General features: G+C 34.2%; 1 protein-coding gene across 4 annotated transcripts in view; it reads right to left on the bottom strand.

Annotated features, from left to right (window-relative positions):
• The window catches only part of RMDN1 (regulator of microtubule dynamics 1), a 43,162-nt gene that overhangs the window by 5,885 nt on the left and 19,752 nt on the right, over positions 1-17,525 (bottom strand). For 3 of the 4 annotated variants that reach the window (XM_079901457.1, XM_079901454.1, XM_079901456.1), the window contains exons 3-9: positions 16,913-17,009; positions 15,126-15,285; positions 9,403-9,492; positions 5,532-5,587; positions 4,090-4,177; positions 2,604-2,634; positions 116-249 (exon numbers count right to left, since the gene is read on the bottom strand). In XM_079901457.1, the coding sequence (XP_079757583.1) occupies positions 116-249; positions 2,604-2,634; positions 4,090-4,177; positions 5,532-5,587; positions 9,403-9,492; positions 15,126-15,285; positions 16,913-17,009 (656 nt within the window). The remainder of the gene's footprint in view (positions 1-115; positions 250-2,603; positions 2,635-4,089; positions 4,178-5,531; positions 5,588-9,402; positions 9,493-15,125; positions 15,286-16,912; positions 17,010-17,525) is intronic. The other variant, XM_079901455.1, reaches the window with a different exon arrangement.

The following is a 17,525-nucleotide window of genomic DNA, read 5'->3' as shown; positions in this document are numbered from 1 at the left end:
GTTATTTAACAATACGCATTTGGACAATTACGTTTTTAAAGAAGTTCTTGATTCACCTTTACTTAATGTGCCTCAGTGGAAACCTATCTGCCTTACTTTATTGGAGATGTTTTACCTGTTTATCCTCCTCTGTGTGTGCTGCATAGTCCTTGGCTTTTGATAGCCAGAAAGCAGCAAGCTTTTTGTTGTGTAGCTTCAAATATGTCTTTCCTAGAAGGAGCAAGTTTTTGCTGTAGAAGTTTGGATCCACTGTACATAAGAAAAACAATTTAAATTTATCTCATATGAAATAGTATTGCTCTTATTTTAAAGGCTTAATTTTTTTCATCTAAATTCCAGTAATATACTTGTGTGGTCAATAAATGATTAGGCTAATTAGAATTCTCTTTTGTTCAACTATACATATCTCAAAAAATTTTATAATTACCATTTATTGTCTACTGTGTGCCAGGCACTATATTACACACATTTCTCATTTTCACAGCAATTTTATAAAATTGGTACTCTATTTAATAGATGGAAAACAGGGTCCTGATAGAATATAAGCTCCAGAAGGATAAGGGGTTTCTTTTTTATCATCTCTTTTGCTCCCTGCATCCGAAGTGCCTAGAACAGTGCCTAGAACTGTACTCAATATACATTTGCTGAATGAGTAAATGAAATCATGATGATATGTGTATGTGTGTATACACACACACATTTGGTCAACCTTTACTGAATGTGGGCTGTGTTTAAGCACAGATAAACAAAGTCTCTGCTCTTTTGGAATTTATAATGAAAAGGAAAGACAAGCATGAGCACAACTAAATGTAATAAAGGAATAAAAGGAATGCTTTGATAGGTGTACAAATTTTAAAGTGCTATGAGAAACCAAAGAAAAAGCAACTAACTAAGAGGTTACACCTGGGCTAACGTGGAGGCTGAATAGAATTTTAGCAGGATTCTTGGCTGAAGAAAAAATGTGAACAAAAAGCCTATGAATGAAAGCATGGGACTGTCTCACTAACTTCATTAATTCTTTATACAGTTTCCTCCTGTCAACCTGGGACCCTTCTATATTCAAAGCATAATTCTTCCTGGATATAATTTATGATTAACTCCATTTGCCCCTTAACCCAAAATTGTTTTATTTCTTTAATGTGAACATATTTGTGAGATGCCATGTTGATGTGCTTAAAGTTTCCTTGGAGTTAAGTAAATTCATTCCTTCATTCATTCGTCTACTTATTCAGCAAATTTGCCAAGCATTATGTGCTAAGCAATGAGGATTCAATTGTGAGCAAGAAGACAGAGTCCCCATCTTCCCTGAATTTAGTTTTAGACATGTAAACAAATATTCATACTATGTAGTGATAAGGGCCATGATGGAGGAAGTAAAAGGTACTAAAAGCATAGGAGGAGCTTCTAAACCAGACATAGGCCATAATAAGGAAAGGGCCCCCCCTAGAGGAAGTGACCTTGAAGGTAAAACCTGGAGGATGACTGGAATTACCAAGGATTATTTTAGTTCCACAAGAGTATGACCATGTTTTTTTCAACAACCCGAATCCTTAAACCTCTAAGGCCCTATTTTAACTTTGCAATTACACTTCTAAGTCTCTGAGGAAACTGCATTCCCAGATCATATCCATGATAGTAAAACTACCATCTTGAGAGGATATCAATGGAAGGTAGTAACAGTAAATCAGAATTAATGTATTACAGATAGAGTTAAAATTCAGACAAAATTCTTTCTTTAGAAGAAATGCGTTTTAAAAAGTGCTTTGCTATCATGAAAACATTTGAACAAGTCCATATGAGTAGGCTCTAAAATTTAATAAATTGTCTTTAATTTTCCTCTGATTAAGTTTTATAGGAATATATTTGCAATGTTTTTTTCTGGGGGGTGTACTTGGTAACAAAGGCTTATGTCCCTTACTTCTCTAGTTTCTCCTATTAATATTAGGAAGGATAATCTTAGGATAGGCTGATGTTCTCTAGGCTGGCTATTTCTTCAAAGTAAGAGTGCAGGAAACTCTTTGTCACAAAAGACAGTATCTACAATAGAACAAAAACTGGCCTGTTTTAAAACCAGAGAGTTCTCATTTCAGTGCCATCTGAAATTTGCTGAGAGAGTCCATCTTAAAAAAGTATTTTTCTGTAACTATATGTAAGGTGACAGGCGTTAACTAAATTTGGTGTTGTGATCGTTTCGCAAGGCATACAAAGCTAATACACGAAGCTAATACAATGTTATATGTCAATTATACTTCAATTAAAAAATAATAAAAACTTTAAATGAAAATAAATGCCTCTGATTAGCTGTGTGATCTTACATAAACAGTTAATCTGTCAAAGCCTCCTCTCAAAAAGGAAGGTTGAATTACATCAAATGAAGGACCATTCCAGAATTACAGCTCTAAATTCAGTAGCAGTCTATTTCTTACTCAGGTGATCTTTACTAAATAAGGACTTTAAAAATTATTTGATAATGTCTAGCTCAAAAAGAAGTTTATGAAGTATATCAGAACAAATAACTTATTTCTGTTTAAAAAATTCCTATTATATGTGAAGCATTCATACAATTTTAAGTACATTAGTATGTGAAATAAAAAATTTGTTACCTTGCTCTGCCCTGTGAAAGTAGCCTAAGGCCTGTTAAAAAGACAAAAAAAACAAACTTAATGAAAAGTATTAAAACAGAGTCAATTTAAAATAAAGCATTTTCTCAAAAGATCTATTCCTATATTAAATATAAGACAGGAAGTAAATTAAAACATCTTAAAAAAAATCTTAAAATAATGGTCCCAAATGTAAAATAGACAGCTAATGGGAAGCAGCCACATAACACAGGGAGATCAGCTCGGTGCTTTGTGACCACCTAGAGGGGTGGGATAGGGAGGGTGGGAGGGAGATGCAAGAGGGAGGAGATACAGGGACATATGTATATGTATAGCTGATTCACTTTGTTATAAAGGAGAAACTAACATACCATTGTAAAGCAATTATACTCCAATAAAGATGCTAAAAAATAATCATGGTCAATTCATCAGCAGTGAGAGGTTAATATAGCAAAATTGACCATAACACTATTAAATCATCAGAATACGGATTACAATTATGTGGACCATTTCTAGTAATAACTTGACTACTACTTAGAACTCATACCAAACTGGCATCACATGCAGAGAGGAAAGAACATTATCATGTGCAACTCAGATACTTTGACCTTTCTCTTCTTAAATCATAACAGGGACTACCAATAAAAACTAGATAAAATCAAAAGCTGAGTTTATTCAGTGATACATAAGTCGTGCCAATGAATTTTTTAAGTCCTTTATTACTGAAATTCCTGTATAAAATTTTAAGGTCAGTCTGAAACTCCCTGCTGATCGTGTCTTTTTTTCTTAGAATGCACATTCTTTTTAATAACAAATATTTCCCAACTCTGTTCTAACTATACAACTAAATATTCTTTGCATCAAATTCTGCGCTATAGCTTCACAGAAAACATTATGATCCAAGTATTGGAACAACTTTTTCAACTGTCTGCTTTCTTACTCTGAAAATTTTGTGATGAGTAAACCCAAAATATTTGCCCAGAAATCCCTTTCAAATTTTATTTTTAACAGGAGAAGCAAAAGGCCTTGGAAATATGAGAGACCATGAGCCTTTCAAACCTGCTGTGAAAAAAAAGTTATAATTACTTTTCATTTATCAATACAAACACATGTTTTAATGTCCAGGTAAATGACTCTTATCTTAGAGAATGTGTACCTAAAACATGCTAAGAAGCAAATGCTATATTTCTTGTTCTATTTTATGATTTTTATGTGGTATAGATTTCAAGCAGAAAATGAAGGTAGATTTTAGCCATGGGTTATTTTAGCTGACAATATACCAGAATTATCAGCCACTCACCTAAAACGGAAAAAAAAACACCAGTCACAGATAATAATTATTAATAAGGCTTTCTGATAAGATAGTTGCACTGGATCATTAGAAACCTGCTCAAGTCCCTCACTGATCAGAACACCAGATGTGTGGACACTGTAGAGTGACAGAGCAGTTAAGAAATCAGTACTAACTTAACAAAGGACATCACACTACCTCCTCATAGGTGGAACTAGGAGGAGTTGCAAACAGCATTTCAGCAATTCTTCTTTGATACCAAGGCATTTCAGCAAATGTGTAACACCTATGGGGAAATAAAATGACACGTACATTCAAATTAGTTCTTAAAGAGAACTAAGCATCTTAACAGATATAAAAGGAATCTTCTATTATATGTTTAAACAGTCTGTACTTTCCATAATATCCAGTAGGTTAATATTTGTACTGAATTATCTAGGGACTGATTTATGTTGATCCATCAATTACAGTGTATACTGTGACAGTATAAATAGTAATATTTATAACAGTAATGATAATACAGTACATCATTCACCTTTTGAGTGCTCACTTTGTGCCAAGTGCTGAGCTAAGTGATTCTCTCATCACTCCTTACAATAACTAAATGAAATAGAATCGTTACCCCTATATTTTTACATAAAAATTAACTCAGAGAAGTTAAAAAAAAATAACAAAACTAAACATGATATACCTAAATAACAATGGCAACCAACAATTTAAAGTCTACATATTTGAAAGGGTGTGGCAAATATTTACCATCCAAAGCTCTTGACAATTTTCTGAAATAAGTAGGAAAAAAAGTGTTGGATCTTTGATTAGGGTCTGAACTCCTTGAGGATGAAACTATTTCATTCATGTTTGCTTGCCAGCATCTTAATTACTGACTGTCCCTCAACTGTCATTAATTCTCAGTAAGTGTTTTCTTAGTTGAATGTGTCCTTTATCCTGAAGGTTATTTACTTCTCTTTTAAAAGAGTTTGATATGGGACTTTGCACTGTTACCCCTCATAGAAGACAATAAATACTCAGCTCTGTAGACTACACCCAAAGAAAACAGTGGCAAACCTGTCTCAAGAAAGACTCTCAAAACAGTAAGCATTTAACACATTGGTTTACGCTCATACCAGCAAAATAATGATGTGCTCTGAACAAAGCTTACATAAAAATGGAAAGATACTGAAAGTCAGATTATATTATACCTCAGATGAATCAGACTGTATTTGACACACCTTGAAGATACCAAGACCCTCTTAGGGCATCCTAGTGTATTACTATAGTTAGATTAATCCAATTCCATTTAGTCTGGTAAATAAGAATAGTCTTTCCCAAAAAAAAGGAATTTAAAGGTCTAATGAAAAGTTTCAATGCCTTTTTAGTCTTAGTACGTTTCTAAATGATCTGAATAACAATGTTTAACAAGATCACAATCAAATTTAGTTATTTTCTAAATACTAAACACTAAATAACCAGTACAACTGCTAGTTAATATAATGGATTAAACACTCTTGACTGCCAAATAATATTTTTAAACATTTTATATTTTGCTTTTTTATATACTACCAAACAAGATATGTATACATACTACAAAATAAGATCATACTAAAAACCACTGAAATATTTATTTAAAGAAATTTTCTTACCAAATACCCATAAGGTGAATTGCGGTAGCATCTTTAGGGTTGAGTTCAATTGCTTTCTAACAAGAAATGAGAAAATGAATCATATTTGTTTCCTAAACACCAATAAGTACTTTACTATGTTTGCTGAAGAAACCATGATTAAAAACAATTGCAACTCTGCATTTTAATTTTTCTGATAATCAACAGCAACTTTTTTCCTAATTTTTTTAACACCTTTATTGGAGTATAATTGCTTTACAGTGTTGTGTTAGTTTCTGTTGTATAACAAAGTGAATCATATATGTATACATATATCCCCCTAACCCCTCCCTCTTGCATCCCTCCTAATTTTTTAATTAAATTTATTTCAGTACACTATCAATGCCTTATACTAAGGTTACTATTTTATAAGATTCAGAGGGACTTCCCTGGTGGTCCAGTGGTTAAGATTCTGCCTGCCAATGCAGGCGACACAGGTTCAATCCCTGGTCCGGGAAGATCCCACATGCCGCCGGAGCAACTAAGCCCATACGCCACAACTACTGAGCCCATGCATCACAACTACTGAGCCCACGTGCCTAGAGCCCATGCTCTGCAACGAGAAGCCACCGCAATGAGAAGCCCGTGCACTGCAACGAAGAGTAGCACCCCGTTCACCACAACTAGAGAAAGCCCGTGTGCAGCAACAAAGACCCAGCACAGGCAAAAATAATAAAATAAATAAAATTTTTAAAAAATAAAAAAAAGATTCAGAAAATGATAGGATTTATCAAGATGAAGAAAATACAAAATCTGTAAACAAATCTAATTTTGAAAACTAATAATCTATAGCTCTCAATATTTCTTCTAGATTAAAGGAAAAATAAATAAGAAAGTTCCTTTTTGGCAAATCCTGTATCACTATTGAGTAAAAGTATTCTTTGTTAAAAGAACAAAATACAAAATAATTTTAGAAAGTCTCTTCCTATGTGCAAATTTTGTTTAACTTCCCCATCTACACTTAACAAAGGAAAAATAAATACTACTTGTTCACAGAATTTATTATGCATAATATAAAATATATTGATAAAAGTCTCCCTAATTTCTATTTACTATGTGAAAGTCCTATGTGAACTAATGTAAAGCATAAACTACAGAATAACTTTAAAGAAATGACTCCTCCTTTTACATTATTTTGTTGAAAACCACTCAGGAAATCTCATAGATTAATGTTAATGCTACTAATGATAAAGAAAGTTTTAAAAAAATTAGGACTCCCTAGCTTATGCTTTTCTATAGACACATATTTTCACTTTCAGTTGATAATGTGTGAGATACACATTTTCAAATATCTGTACTGGTTACCAGAGTGGTTCTGAAGCCAGACCACCAAGGTTTAAATCACAGCTCAATGACTTCTTACTTTTTGACCTTGGCAAGTTCTATATTCTTTCCATGCCTGAGTTTGCTCTTGCATAGGATCAAGAAAGCAGTACACCTACCTTATAGGGTTGTGGTGAAAATTAAATGAACAAGTAACAGGAGGTGCTTAACACAGTAATATTTTCTATCATCAGGATCATCATTATTTTTACCTTTCATAAGTTTCAGACTCTTTATTACCACCACTGATCATAATGTTAGTAACGGAAGAGATAATAGCTAAAATAAGGCTAATCAAGTATGACTTAGCAGAAATCCTGTTATCAACAATATGGGTAAGAATCAGCACTGACCTAATTTTTACTTTTCTATAAATAGATATGATTTACATGGCAAAATATATTTTAAAGTATATACAACTTATATTCAAAGCAACCTTTCCCAATCAGCGTTCCACTAGAAAATTAAGCCCTACAAAAAATTATATGAGTAACTACATTTTCCATTCTACCAAGAATGGTACAGAGCTAGTCCATTTTGATGCAAGGAAGAGAAGTTAATTCATCATATACAATCGATGCCTTGGGGCATTACAGTTTAATTTTCTTTTGGGATGGATTGAGAGGGGCTACTCTCAAGCAAACCTTTTCTTTTGTAATTCTTTCTGCCATTAAACATCTTCAAAAACAATGCAAAGATAATAATTCCTTATGACTTTAGATGTAATAATGGAATCTGAATAGAAGTAGTATAAATGATCTTTTAGCGTGTAAATACTTAACACTGTCATTTTTAAATAACACATACTCATTTGAAAACTTATGAAAAACATTAGTTATTTTTAAATAATCTATAGCCTTCACTGTTTCTTTAAAGTATACATTAATATACTTTCTGCAGCATTTCATTATTCACATTGGAAGTTATCTGTCAGGTATTTCTACATCCCAAGGTACAAGTAATTTAAATGATTTATCTAATGACACTAAGTAAATTACTATATTTCACTGAATCTAAGATACCATAAACGTTATGACACATCATTATTTTATATACCACTAAGAAAAAAGCACTGCCAATTATAAGATACCACTGATTATATATAATGCAATCTGATTTCAAAGGTCTTAAAACGTGAAAAATGTATGTTATTAAATTGAAATATATATGTATGTGTATCAATATATACGTATACATGTGTGTTTGTGTGTTTGTGTATATATATACACTACTGATGCCCAAATAAGAAGCTAGGTCTCCTGACTCCTAGTCCAATGTTCTTTTCCACTAGTCATTACATTAACTGGGAATTGAGACTATAATGATAAATATGTTTGTTTTCATCACTTTCTCTTCCTGTGTGTTTTTGAGATGGTCTATAATATCAAAAGACAGGGACTTCCCTGGTAGTGCAATGGTTAAGAATCCAAATGCCAATGCAGGGGACACGGGTTCGAGCCCCGGTCTGGGAAGATTCCACATGCCGCGGAGCAACTAAGCCCATGCGCCACAACTACTGAGCCTGCGCTCTAGAGCCCGCTAGCCACAACTACTGAGCCCATGTGCCACAACTACTGAAGCCTGCGTACCTACAGCCCGTGCTCCACAACAAAGAGAAGCTACCACAATAAGAAGCCCACACACCGCAACAAAGAGTAGCCCCCACTTGCTGCAACTAGAGAAACCCTGTGCATGGCAAGAAAGACCCAACCCAGCCAAAAATGAAAGAGAGAGAGAGAGAGGAAGAGGGAGAGAAAGAGAGAAAGAGAAAGAAAGAAAGAAAAAGAAAGAAAGAAAGAAAGAAAAATACACTGCAGTTTTTTAGCTGCAGTTTTTTTGTTGTTTGTTTTTGGACAATGGAATAGTGTGTACGCACATCATGAAATATACAAACTCCTGGAGAATTTCTGGCACCTAAGAAAGAGCTTACTATAAATAAGTAAATTAACTTTGGGGGAAATATTAAAACACACACAGAGATCATAATCGTATACACTACTATTACCTTTGGGAGTGGTATGTCAATTATATTAGATTGTTAGATGAGACTACACCTCCTGGCACTCAGGACTTTGTATAAGCCTCTCCCACATTCTCTAGTCTTGGCCACGTTACTTGTTTAGGTCGACAGGTTATTACCAAGCGTGATGCAAACATCCTTGATAAAAGTTTGCACCATGGAAATTTTCCCTTGGAATGCTCACTCTTGGAAGCCAGCTACCATGCTATAAAGAAGCTTGGGCTACACTACTAAATGATGAGAAGAAAAGTAGAGAGAAACTGTTGTAGATGAGAGTGCATCTTCTATATTCCCGTTCCAGCTGAGGGTCCAGGTGAATGTAGCCCTCTAAATGACCTCAGCCACAACAAGCAGAACAGAAGCACCACTGTGCACAGTTAATCCACAGAACTGTGAGAAATAAAGTCATTGTTTTAGGCCACTAAGTTTTAGGTGGTTTATTATACAGCAAGAGATAAGTGAAACAGAAATCAATTCAGAAAACTAATGACTTTTAAAGTTCATCAGTACCTCAAAATGCTCCTTGATCTTGTAGGCATTTGCAATTTTAGCCCTGATTCCTTCATAATCTCCAACATCGCTAATACAGATTGCATACCACTAAAAATAGAAGGAAAAAAAGGAGTAAGAATAATAATACTCAATAGTATTCCATTCAATACAAGGTAAAACTGAATAACTATTGATATTTATTCCTCAGTAGTCATTTAACAAAAAGCAGAGGACAAAAATTGTATTAAATATACTGGAATATACAAGAAAAAGTAGACATGGCTCTCAAGGAACTTGGACATGTTTTTAGAGAACTATAATACAAGGCAGAGGGTAGTGAATCTCTAAGAAAGTTACCAACACAATGGGGAGATAACAATTCATATTTATGGTATGAATATAAATTTAGAGAAATGTGCAATTTAATAATTATCATTTTATTTTCTTATCCTATTTTATTGGAGCTGCTTCTTCTCCCACACCTGTGTTGTTATAGTAATAACAGCCACATTTGTCAATTGTGACCTTGTCCCCATACCCATAGCTGGATACAGACCCAAACTGAGATAATCTGAGTTTCTTCCCTAAGAACCAAAACCAAAATATCCAAGCTTCATAAACCCAGAAAGCCACAAAACTGAGGATGAGAAAAAAACTAAAGTAAAAAAAGATTTGCAGATAACAGCAAAGAGGAAAGACAATGAAGCCTCAGAGCAATTGAGCCAGTTTCTCCTGAAGCCTAAATGCATCTTGCCTTTGGGTTCTGTGAGATACAATAGTTTCTTATAAACACGCACCATTTCTTTTTGTTTGTGCTTATATCTGTGAAATTTTAATAATTATAACCATAAAAACGTTAATACTTAAATTTGTTTAAATCTATTCTCCACCAAAATCTTTTGTATCTTGATATTTTTATTGAAAATAAAAGAGTATAATTTAAAACCCACACTGACTATGCTCATTTAATCTCCATTGACAGTCACCCAGCTGCCCAAATTCAGATGACTAGAGGTGTCATACAGGGTTTCAAATTTGGTGCTCTGATCTCTTCCCACTTATCAGGGCTCTAGATAAAATCACCTTCTCTTATGCATTTAACTATCATCTATATCAAAGCAAACACAAACTTATGGATGAATCCTAAACATTCTGCTTAGATTGGCATTTAGTTACTACATAGGACTGTTAATTAATGATCATACTAGCAAGAGCTGATGGTAGGAGCTGTGATCATGGGTGATTTTTATTTCCATATTGGTACTTTTTTTCAATTTCCAAAATGTCTATTTTCTGTAATAAGTTTACATTATTTTTAAAGAAAACTTTTCTTTTATAACAGATAATCTAGCCAAGAGGGGGTAATAGATACTATACCTACCTTCTTGCCTGAAAGGCTAAAATAAGCAGACAAAATATAAGAAATAAAGACTCTCAAGATATTATACACATCAGACACAGTGACATCTCACAGACGAGAAACAAATGAGATGAGCCCTATGGCTGCCCTGGAGAAATTTCTAGGTTGAAGCCCAGGGAGGCAAAATAGGCCAAGCAGTGTCTCTGCTTTGAAGAGATGGAACTGGGAGTCTGGGGAAGCCCAGGTGTCTGGAGTTCACAGAGCAGAATACTGTAGAAGAAACAGCTGACCGGAGCTAGAACTCCAGATGAAGAACTGCAGAGGGTCACCCTTTTCAGCTGAGTAAAGATCATCGCTTGCATATGAAGAGACTATCCAAGGCTGAGAAAAGAACCACCCAAAAGGTTTGGAAATCAAGAGCTCACAAAGATCTAGGAATATCAGTTGTAAGGAAAACAACAACAACAAAAAAAGCCCTCCAAATTAAATGCTATTCTAGTCCTGCCTAAAAGCCTTCTCTCCTGCTGCTTCGAAGATCCTCTTTGACAGTTACTTGACGCTGAAAAATTACAAAACACTGATGAAAGAAAAAGACCTAAACAAAGGGAAAGAATGCATAAGTTCATGGATTGGAAGATATCGTTAAGATGGTGATAGTCCCCAAATTGATCTACAAATTCAATGAAATCTCTTTGAAAAATCCAACTGGCATCTTTGCAGAACTTTACAAGCTGATCCTAAAGTTCATACGGAAATTCAAGGGACTGAGAATAGTCAAAGAAAGTCAAAACAAAAGAAGAACAAAGTTGGAGGACTCACAATTCCTTGTTTCAAAACTTACTACCAAGCAATAGTAATCAAGACATTGTGGTACTAGCAAAAGGATACACACTGACCAATGGAATAGAACTGAGAGCTCAAAAATATACCCATACAGGGCTTCCCTGGTGGCGCAGTGGTTGAGGGTCTGCCTGCCGATGCAGGGGACGCGGGATCGTGCCCTGGTCTGGGAGGATCCCACGTGCCACAGAGCGGCTGGGCCCGTGAGCCATGGCCGCTGAGCCTGCGCGTCCGGAGCCTGTGCTCCGCAACGGGAGAGGCCACAGCGGTGAGAGGCCCACGTACCGCAAAAAAAAAACAAAAAAAAACCCCATACATTTATGTTGAACTGATTTTCATCAAGGATGCCAAGACCGTTCAGTGGAGAAAGAATAATCTTTTCAACAAATGGTAGTAGGACAACTGGAGATATACATGCCAAAGAATGAATTTGGACTCCTACCTCTCACCATGCATAAAAGTTAAGTCCAAATGTACCAAAGACCTAAATGTAAGAACTAAAAAATACAAAACTCTTAGAAAGAAACATAGGTGAAAACGTCTGTAACACTGGATTGGGCAAGTTTTTTAGATATGACATCAAAAGCACAAGCAATCAAAGAACAATAAATATATTGGACCTTATCAAAATTAAAACCTTTTGCAAAGAGCACTATTAAGAAAGTGAAGAGACAAGCCACAGGATGGGAGAAAATATTTGCAAGTCATATATCTAACAAGGGACTAGTATACAGAAAATATTCTCTTACAATTCAACAATAAAAAGACAAGTTTAAAAATGGGCAAAGGGCTTCCCTGGTGGCGCAGTGGTTGAGAGTCCGCCTGCCGATGCAGGGGACACAGGTTCGTGCCCTGGTCTGGGAAGATCCCACATGCTGCGGAGTGGCTAGGCCCATGAGCCATGGCCACTGAGCCTGCGCGTCCGGAGCCTGTGCTCCGCAACAAGAGAGGCCACAACAGTGAGAGGCCCGCGTACCGCAAAAAAATAAATAAATAAAAATGGGCAAAGAATTTAAATAGACATTTTCTCCAAGGAATATATACAAACGTCCGATAAGTATATGAAAAGATGTTCAATATCACTATTCATTAGGAAAATGCAAATCAAAACCATGATGAGATACCACTTCACATCTGCTAAGATGGCTATAATTTTTTAAAATGGACAATAACAAGTGTTGGCAAGGATGTGGAAAAACTGGAACCCTCATACACTGCTAGTGGCAATGTAAAATGGTACAGCTACTTTGGAAAATAATTTGACAGTTCCTCAAAAAGAATTACATAGAATGACCACATGAACCAGTAATTCCACTACTAGGTATATACTCAAAATAATTTAAAACAGATATTTAAACAAATACTTGTGCACGAATGTTGATAGCTACACTATAAGCAATAGCCAAAGGTGGAAATAAATGTCCATCAAGTAATGAATGGATAAACAAAATGTGGTATACAATGAAATATTATTCATCCATAAAAAAGAATAAAGTACTGATAAATGCTGCAAGGTGAATGGACTTCAAAAACAAGTGAAAGATGTCAGACACAAATTATCCCATATTGTATGATTCCACTTCTATGAAATATCCAGAGTAGGTAAAGCCATAGGGACAGAAAGCAGATTAGTGGTTGTCAGGAGCTGGGAATAAGAGGGAATAGAGAGTGACTGTTTAATGGGTAGAGGGTTTCCTTTTGAGGTGATGAAAATGTTTTGGAACTAGAGAGAGGTAACTATTGCATACCACTGTTAATGTATAAATGCCAATGGTATAAGAATGCGAAATGTATAAAATGGTTACTCTTATGTTATGTGAATTTACCTTAATTAAAAAAATAAATAAAAGCAGGTGTTCACACAAAAACTTGTAGGGAATTATTTATAGTAGCATTATTCATAATAGCCAAAAAGTGGAAACAACCCAAATGCCCATCAGCTGATAAATGAATAAACAAAAATGGTATTTCCATACAATGGAGTATCATTCAGCCATAAAAAGGAATGAAGTACTGTCATATACTCAGCATGGATGAACGTTGTTCATCCATGGCTAAGTGAAAGAAGCCAGACACACAAAGGCCACATACTGTATGATGTCATTTACATGAAATGTTCAGAATAGGCAAATTAATAGAGACAGAAAGTAGCTCAGTGCTTGCCAGGGGACAGGAGCAGGAGACAACTGGGACTAACTGGTTATAGATATGGGGTTTGTTTTGGGGGTAACTGACGTGTTCCGGAATTAGATAGTGGTGAAGGTTGAACAACATAGTAAAATATGCTACAAACCACTGAAGTGTATACATTACAATGGTGAATTTTATATAATGTGAAGAATATAAAACAAGTAAAAATAAAAGCAAGAATTAGCATCTCCTTACAAGAAGTATATGTTAAATATAAAGGCACAAATAAAAGTAGAAGGACAGAAAAGGATGTAACATGCTAACAATCAAAAGAAAACAAGAGTGGTTACATTAATATCAGACAAAGTAGACTATAAAACCAAGAATATTTCTAGAGATAAAGAAGATCATTTTACAATGATAAAGAGGTCAACACATCAAGAAAATATAACAATACTAAATGTTTATAGTCCTAATAACAGCACTTTAAAATACATGGTGCAAAAACTAAGAAAACTGCAAATAGAAACAGATAAATTTACAATTATACTTGGAGATTTCAGCATCCCTCTGTGAATAATTTATAGAAGTAGACAGAAAATCAGTAAGGATATAGAAGATTCAAACACCACTATCACTATCAACCAACTTGACCTGAATGACAACAGTTGAATAAATATTCTTTTCATGTGCAAAAAGAACATTTACAAATATGGACCATATTCTGGGCCATAAAACAAGTCTCAGCAAATTTAAAGGGTCTGTATGTTTAATCCTTAATATAAACAAGTAGTGGTGGAAGTGGGGGGTGGGGGGGAGACAGAACCATCCCCTAAAGGGAGCATCTGGAAATGCATGGAGACAGAATTTGGTTGTCACAATGACTTGGGGGCTCCACTGAGGACAGTCTACTATGATAAAGTGATGTCCTAATCCAAAATACCAATAATGTCCCCTAGTCTCCCCATAGTATCCACTGAATAACCAGTCAGGAAATCCAGAAGCTAGTGGAGTTACATGTAAAAAGTTATAATAGATCTCAGCTGTCCAGCTGCTATACTCCTAACTCCACATAAAACAAATATAATGTGAGGAAAAAGAGAAAACGTTTGTCCAGTGTTTGTACTACTAGAAATAAAGACAGAGGTAATTCATGAAACTACTAACACTTTGGTTTAAAAATAAGCCTTCACAAAAGTAATTTATCAAACATACTAATGAACTTAGAATAAATGTTCAAGAATGCAAAGAACTACTTCTTTTTTAAAAAAAATGTTATAAAAATAAACCTCTTCCCTACTTCTTTAAAAGAGAACTATTTCTTTCCTATGTAAATTAGAGACAATAGATAAGTACAGACCAATGTCGCTCTCAGTACATGGTAACAGTTACAGTACTGTAAGCACCTCACCTTATGAGCTGCAAAACTTGATTCATTTTTTTCTAGTGCCCTTTTTGCATACTCTAGGGCTTCATACACCAAGAGCTTTTTCTCCTCTTCTGAGGTTCCACTGAGTTGAGCTATATCACGTGATGCCCGTGCCAAACGCCACAGTAACTCTGCATCTTCACTGATTTGAAATAATTATAAAACAACCATTTTAGCTCAATTTTAAAATTGTTAAAGGTCATATCACTAATGAATACATACGGTCTTTCAGGTCAGTGAGGATACAGCGAGCAATATGATATCAAAATCCATTTTTCATGTTAAATTTATTATTTTCTACCATACAAAAACTGTATTTGACAAAATTTCCTATAAAATATCCAATATTATACATAAACATTAACTTATAATATCTAAAATACTAACTTCCTTAGAAAATATCTGTATTTGAATTCTCTGAACACTTTCCCTACAAAATTCAACATATAACTTAAAGCTTGACTTCAGTGGCACTGTGCTTCAGACAGCTAACTGGTTCAGACAGTACTATAAAATACATAAATTTATAGACAAGATCATGCTCTATAAACAAAATGCTGTATCCATAGCTCCAAATACAGTACCTGGCACACAAAAAATATATGATAAATATCTGTGAATGAATGAATGATTAAATATAATGTAATCTCAAAATAAATCTTAACTTTGAATGTATCATCCATGCCATGATGCATGAAATATTTACAGCTTTGGACTCCTTGAAAAACTGCCACTTAAATATAGTTATATAAGACTTGAAATGGCTAATAAATAAAACAGAAACCAAGGTTAAAAGTTAGGGATATTTCTTTAAAAACTAACCTTAAATTCCTTTTTATTAAATGTTTGTCTTTAAGCCTACTACATTATACATTTCTTAACAAAAATACTATTCACATAAAGTTGAATGAAACTAAAGGTAGCAATAGTATATCTATAATTCAATGAATATGGAATAACTACCTTGTAGCTTACTTTTCAAGTAATTACTAAAATGACTATAAAATGCCAAGCTAACCACCTCAAGTTACTCAGGGGACAATGGAGAAGGAAAGTTGGATCCTATAGATATTTAGGAGGTAAAATTGATGGGTCTTAGGGGGAAAACTGGTTTGGGGAATATAAGAAAGGTAGTTGAAAATGACTCAATATTTTTAGTTCAGGAGATGAGGTAAATCAGTGATCTGGAAATGCCATCTAGCCTGATTTGACTTATTTTATTGGGCTGAGTCTCCCTCCTTCTCCATCCTTCCCCCAAAAATGAGGTCACATTAATACACCAGACTAAGCATGTAAGCTAATACTAAAAATAGAAAAAGGAGGTATTTTTAGTTCCTCTATGAGACTGTGCTTCACAGTGATAACACAGATATCATTCAATGGTGACAAAAAATCATCCTAGCTCATTCAAATCTTAAACCAATATGAAATTAATTTAGAATAAATGAGAAATATACAATATAGATAAGATAAACATCTATTCAATGACTACCTTGTATTCAAAGCAAAATAACAAAATGAAAAAAAATTTCAACATTCAACTAGAATAGGCAGAACCACCTTTTCTGAATCAATGAGATATATGTAGCACTTTTGAGTCACTTAACATTAAGAAAAAAATCATACTATAAATTAAACTCTAAGAAGTATTATTTTGAAGTAAAAACTTGTAAAAACTATAAAAATTCCAAGCACCAAGAATATTTTAATTGTTAAATAACAAAAAATTTCAGGAAACCGCAAACCCAGGCCTATCATACATAGCCCACCTTTCCTTGTACTGGGATAGCAACTGGTAAAGTTTTTCTGTTTCTCCACTTTCATATAGGTAGTCTGCTTGTTCAAGGATTTCTTCAACTCTGAAGACTATAAAAGAAAAAGGCTCAATAAAGTAGGTCTTCCCAAGCCAGATGGCAATAATTCTAAGAAACATGAACACTTTTATATAGAAGCAAAAGAAATTAGATACAGAAATCACCTATAAAGAAAGATCAGAAATTATGAACAACTGAGATGTAAGTATAGTAGAAATAAGTATGAAGCTATCACACATAATAAGTGATTTATTAAAACCTTGGAAAATAAAAAATTAGAAAACTTACTCTGGTACTAATTTAATATGACACATTTTAAAAAATGAAAAAAGTAATTTTCTGTGAGGAATTTATAGTACCCTTACCCTCCACACAAAGCCTTTGTTATTGTTGCCGCTGTGAAGTAAAAATCCACTGCAGAAAATGATATGATATCCACTTACAGCACAGAAAATTATTAATTTGAGTGGAATGCAACACACTGTTTTACTAGATTCTTTTTATGATCTAACTTATACAGACATTATTATGGGAAAAGAGTCAAATCTGTCATCAAAAAATTTAGATG

Source organism: Stenella coeruleoalba (assembly GCF_951394435.1).
Source record: "Stenella coeruleoalba genome assembly, chromosome: 17".
NCBI lineage: Eukaryota > Metazoa > Chordata > Mammalia > Artiodactyla > Delphinidae > Stenella > Stenella coeruleoalba.
Note: the sequence above shows the minus strand (reverse complement) of the source record. Positions and strands in the feature narration are given on the sequence as shown.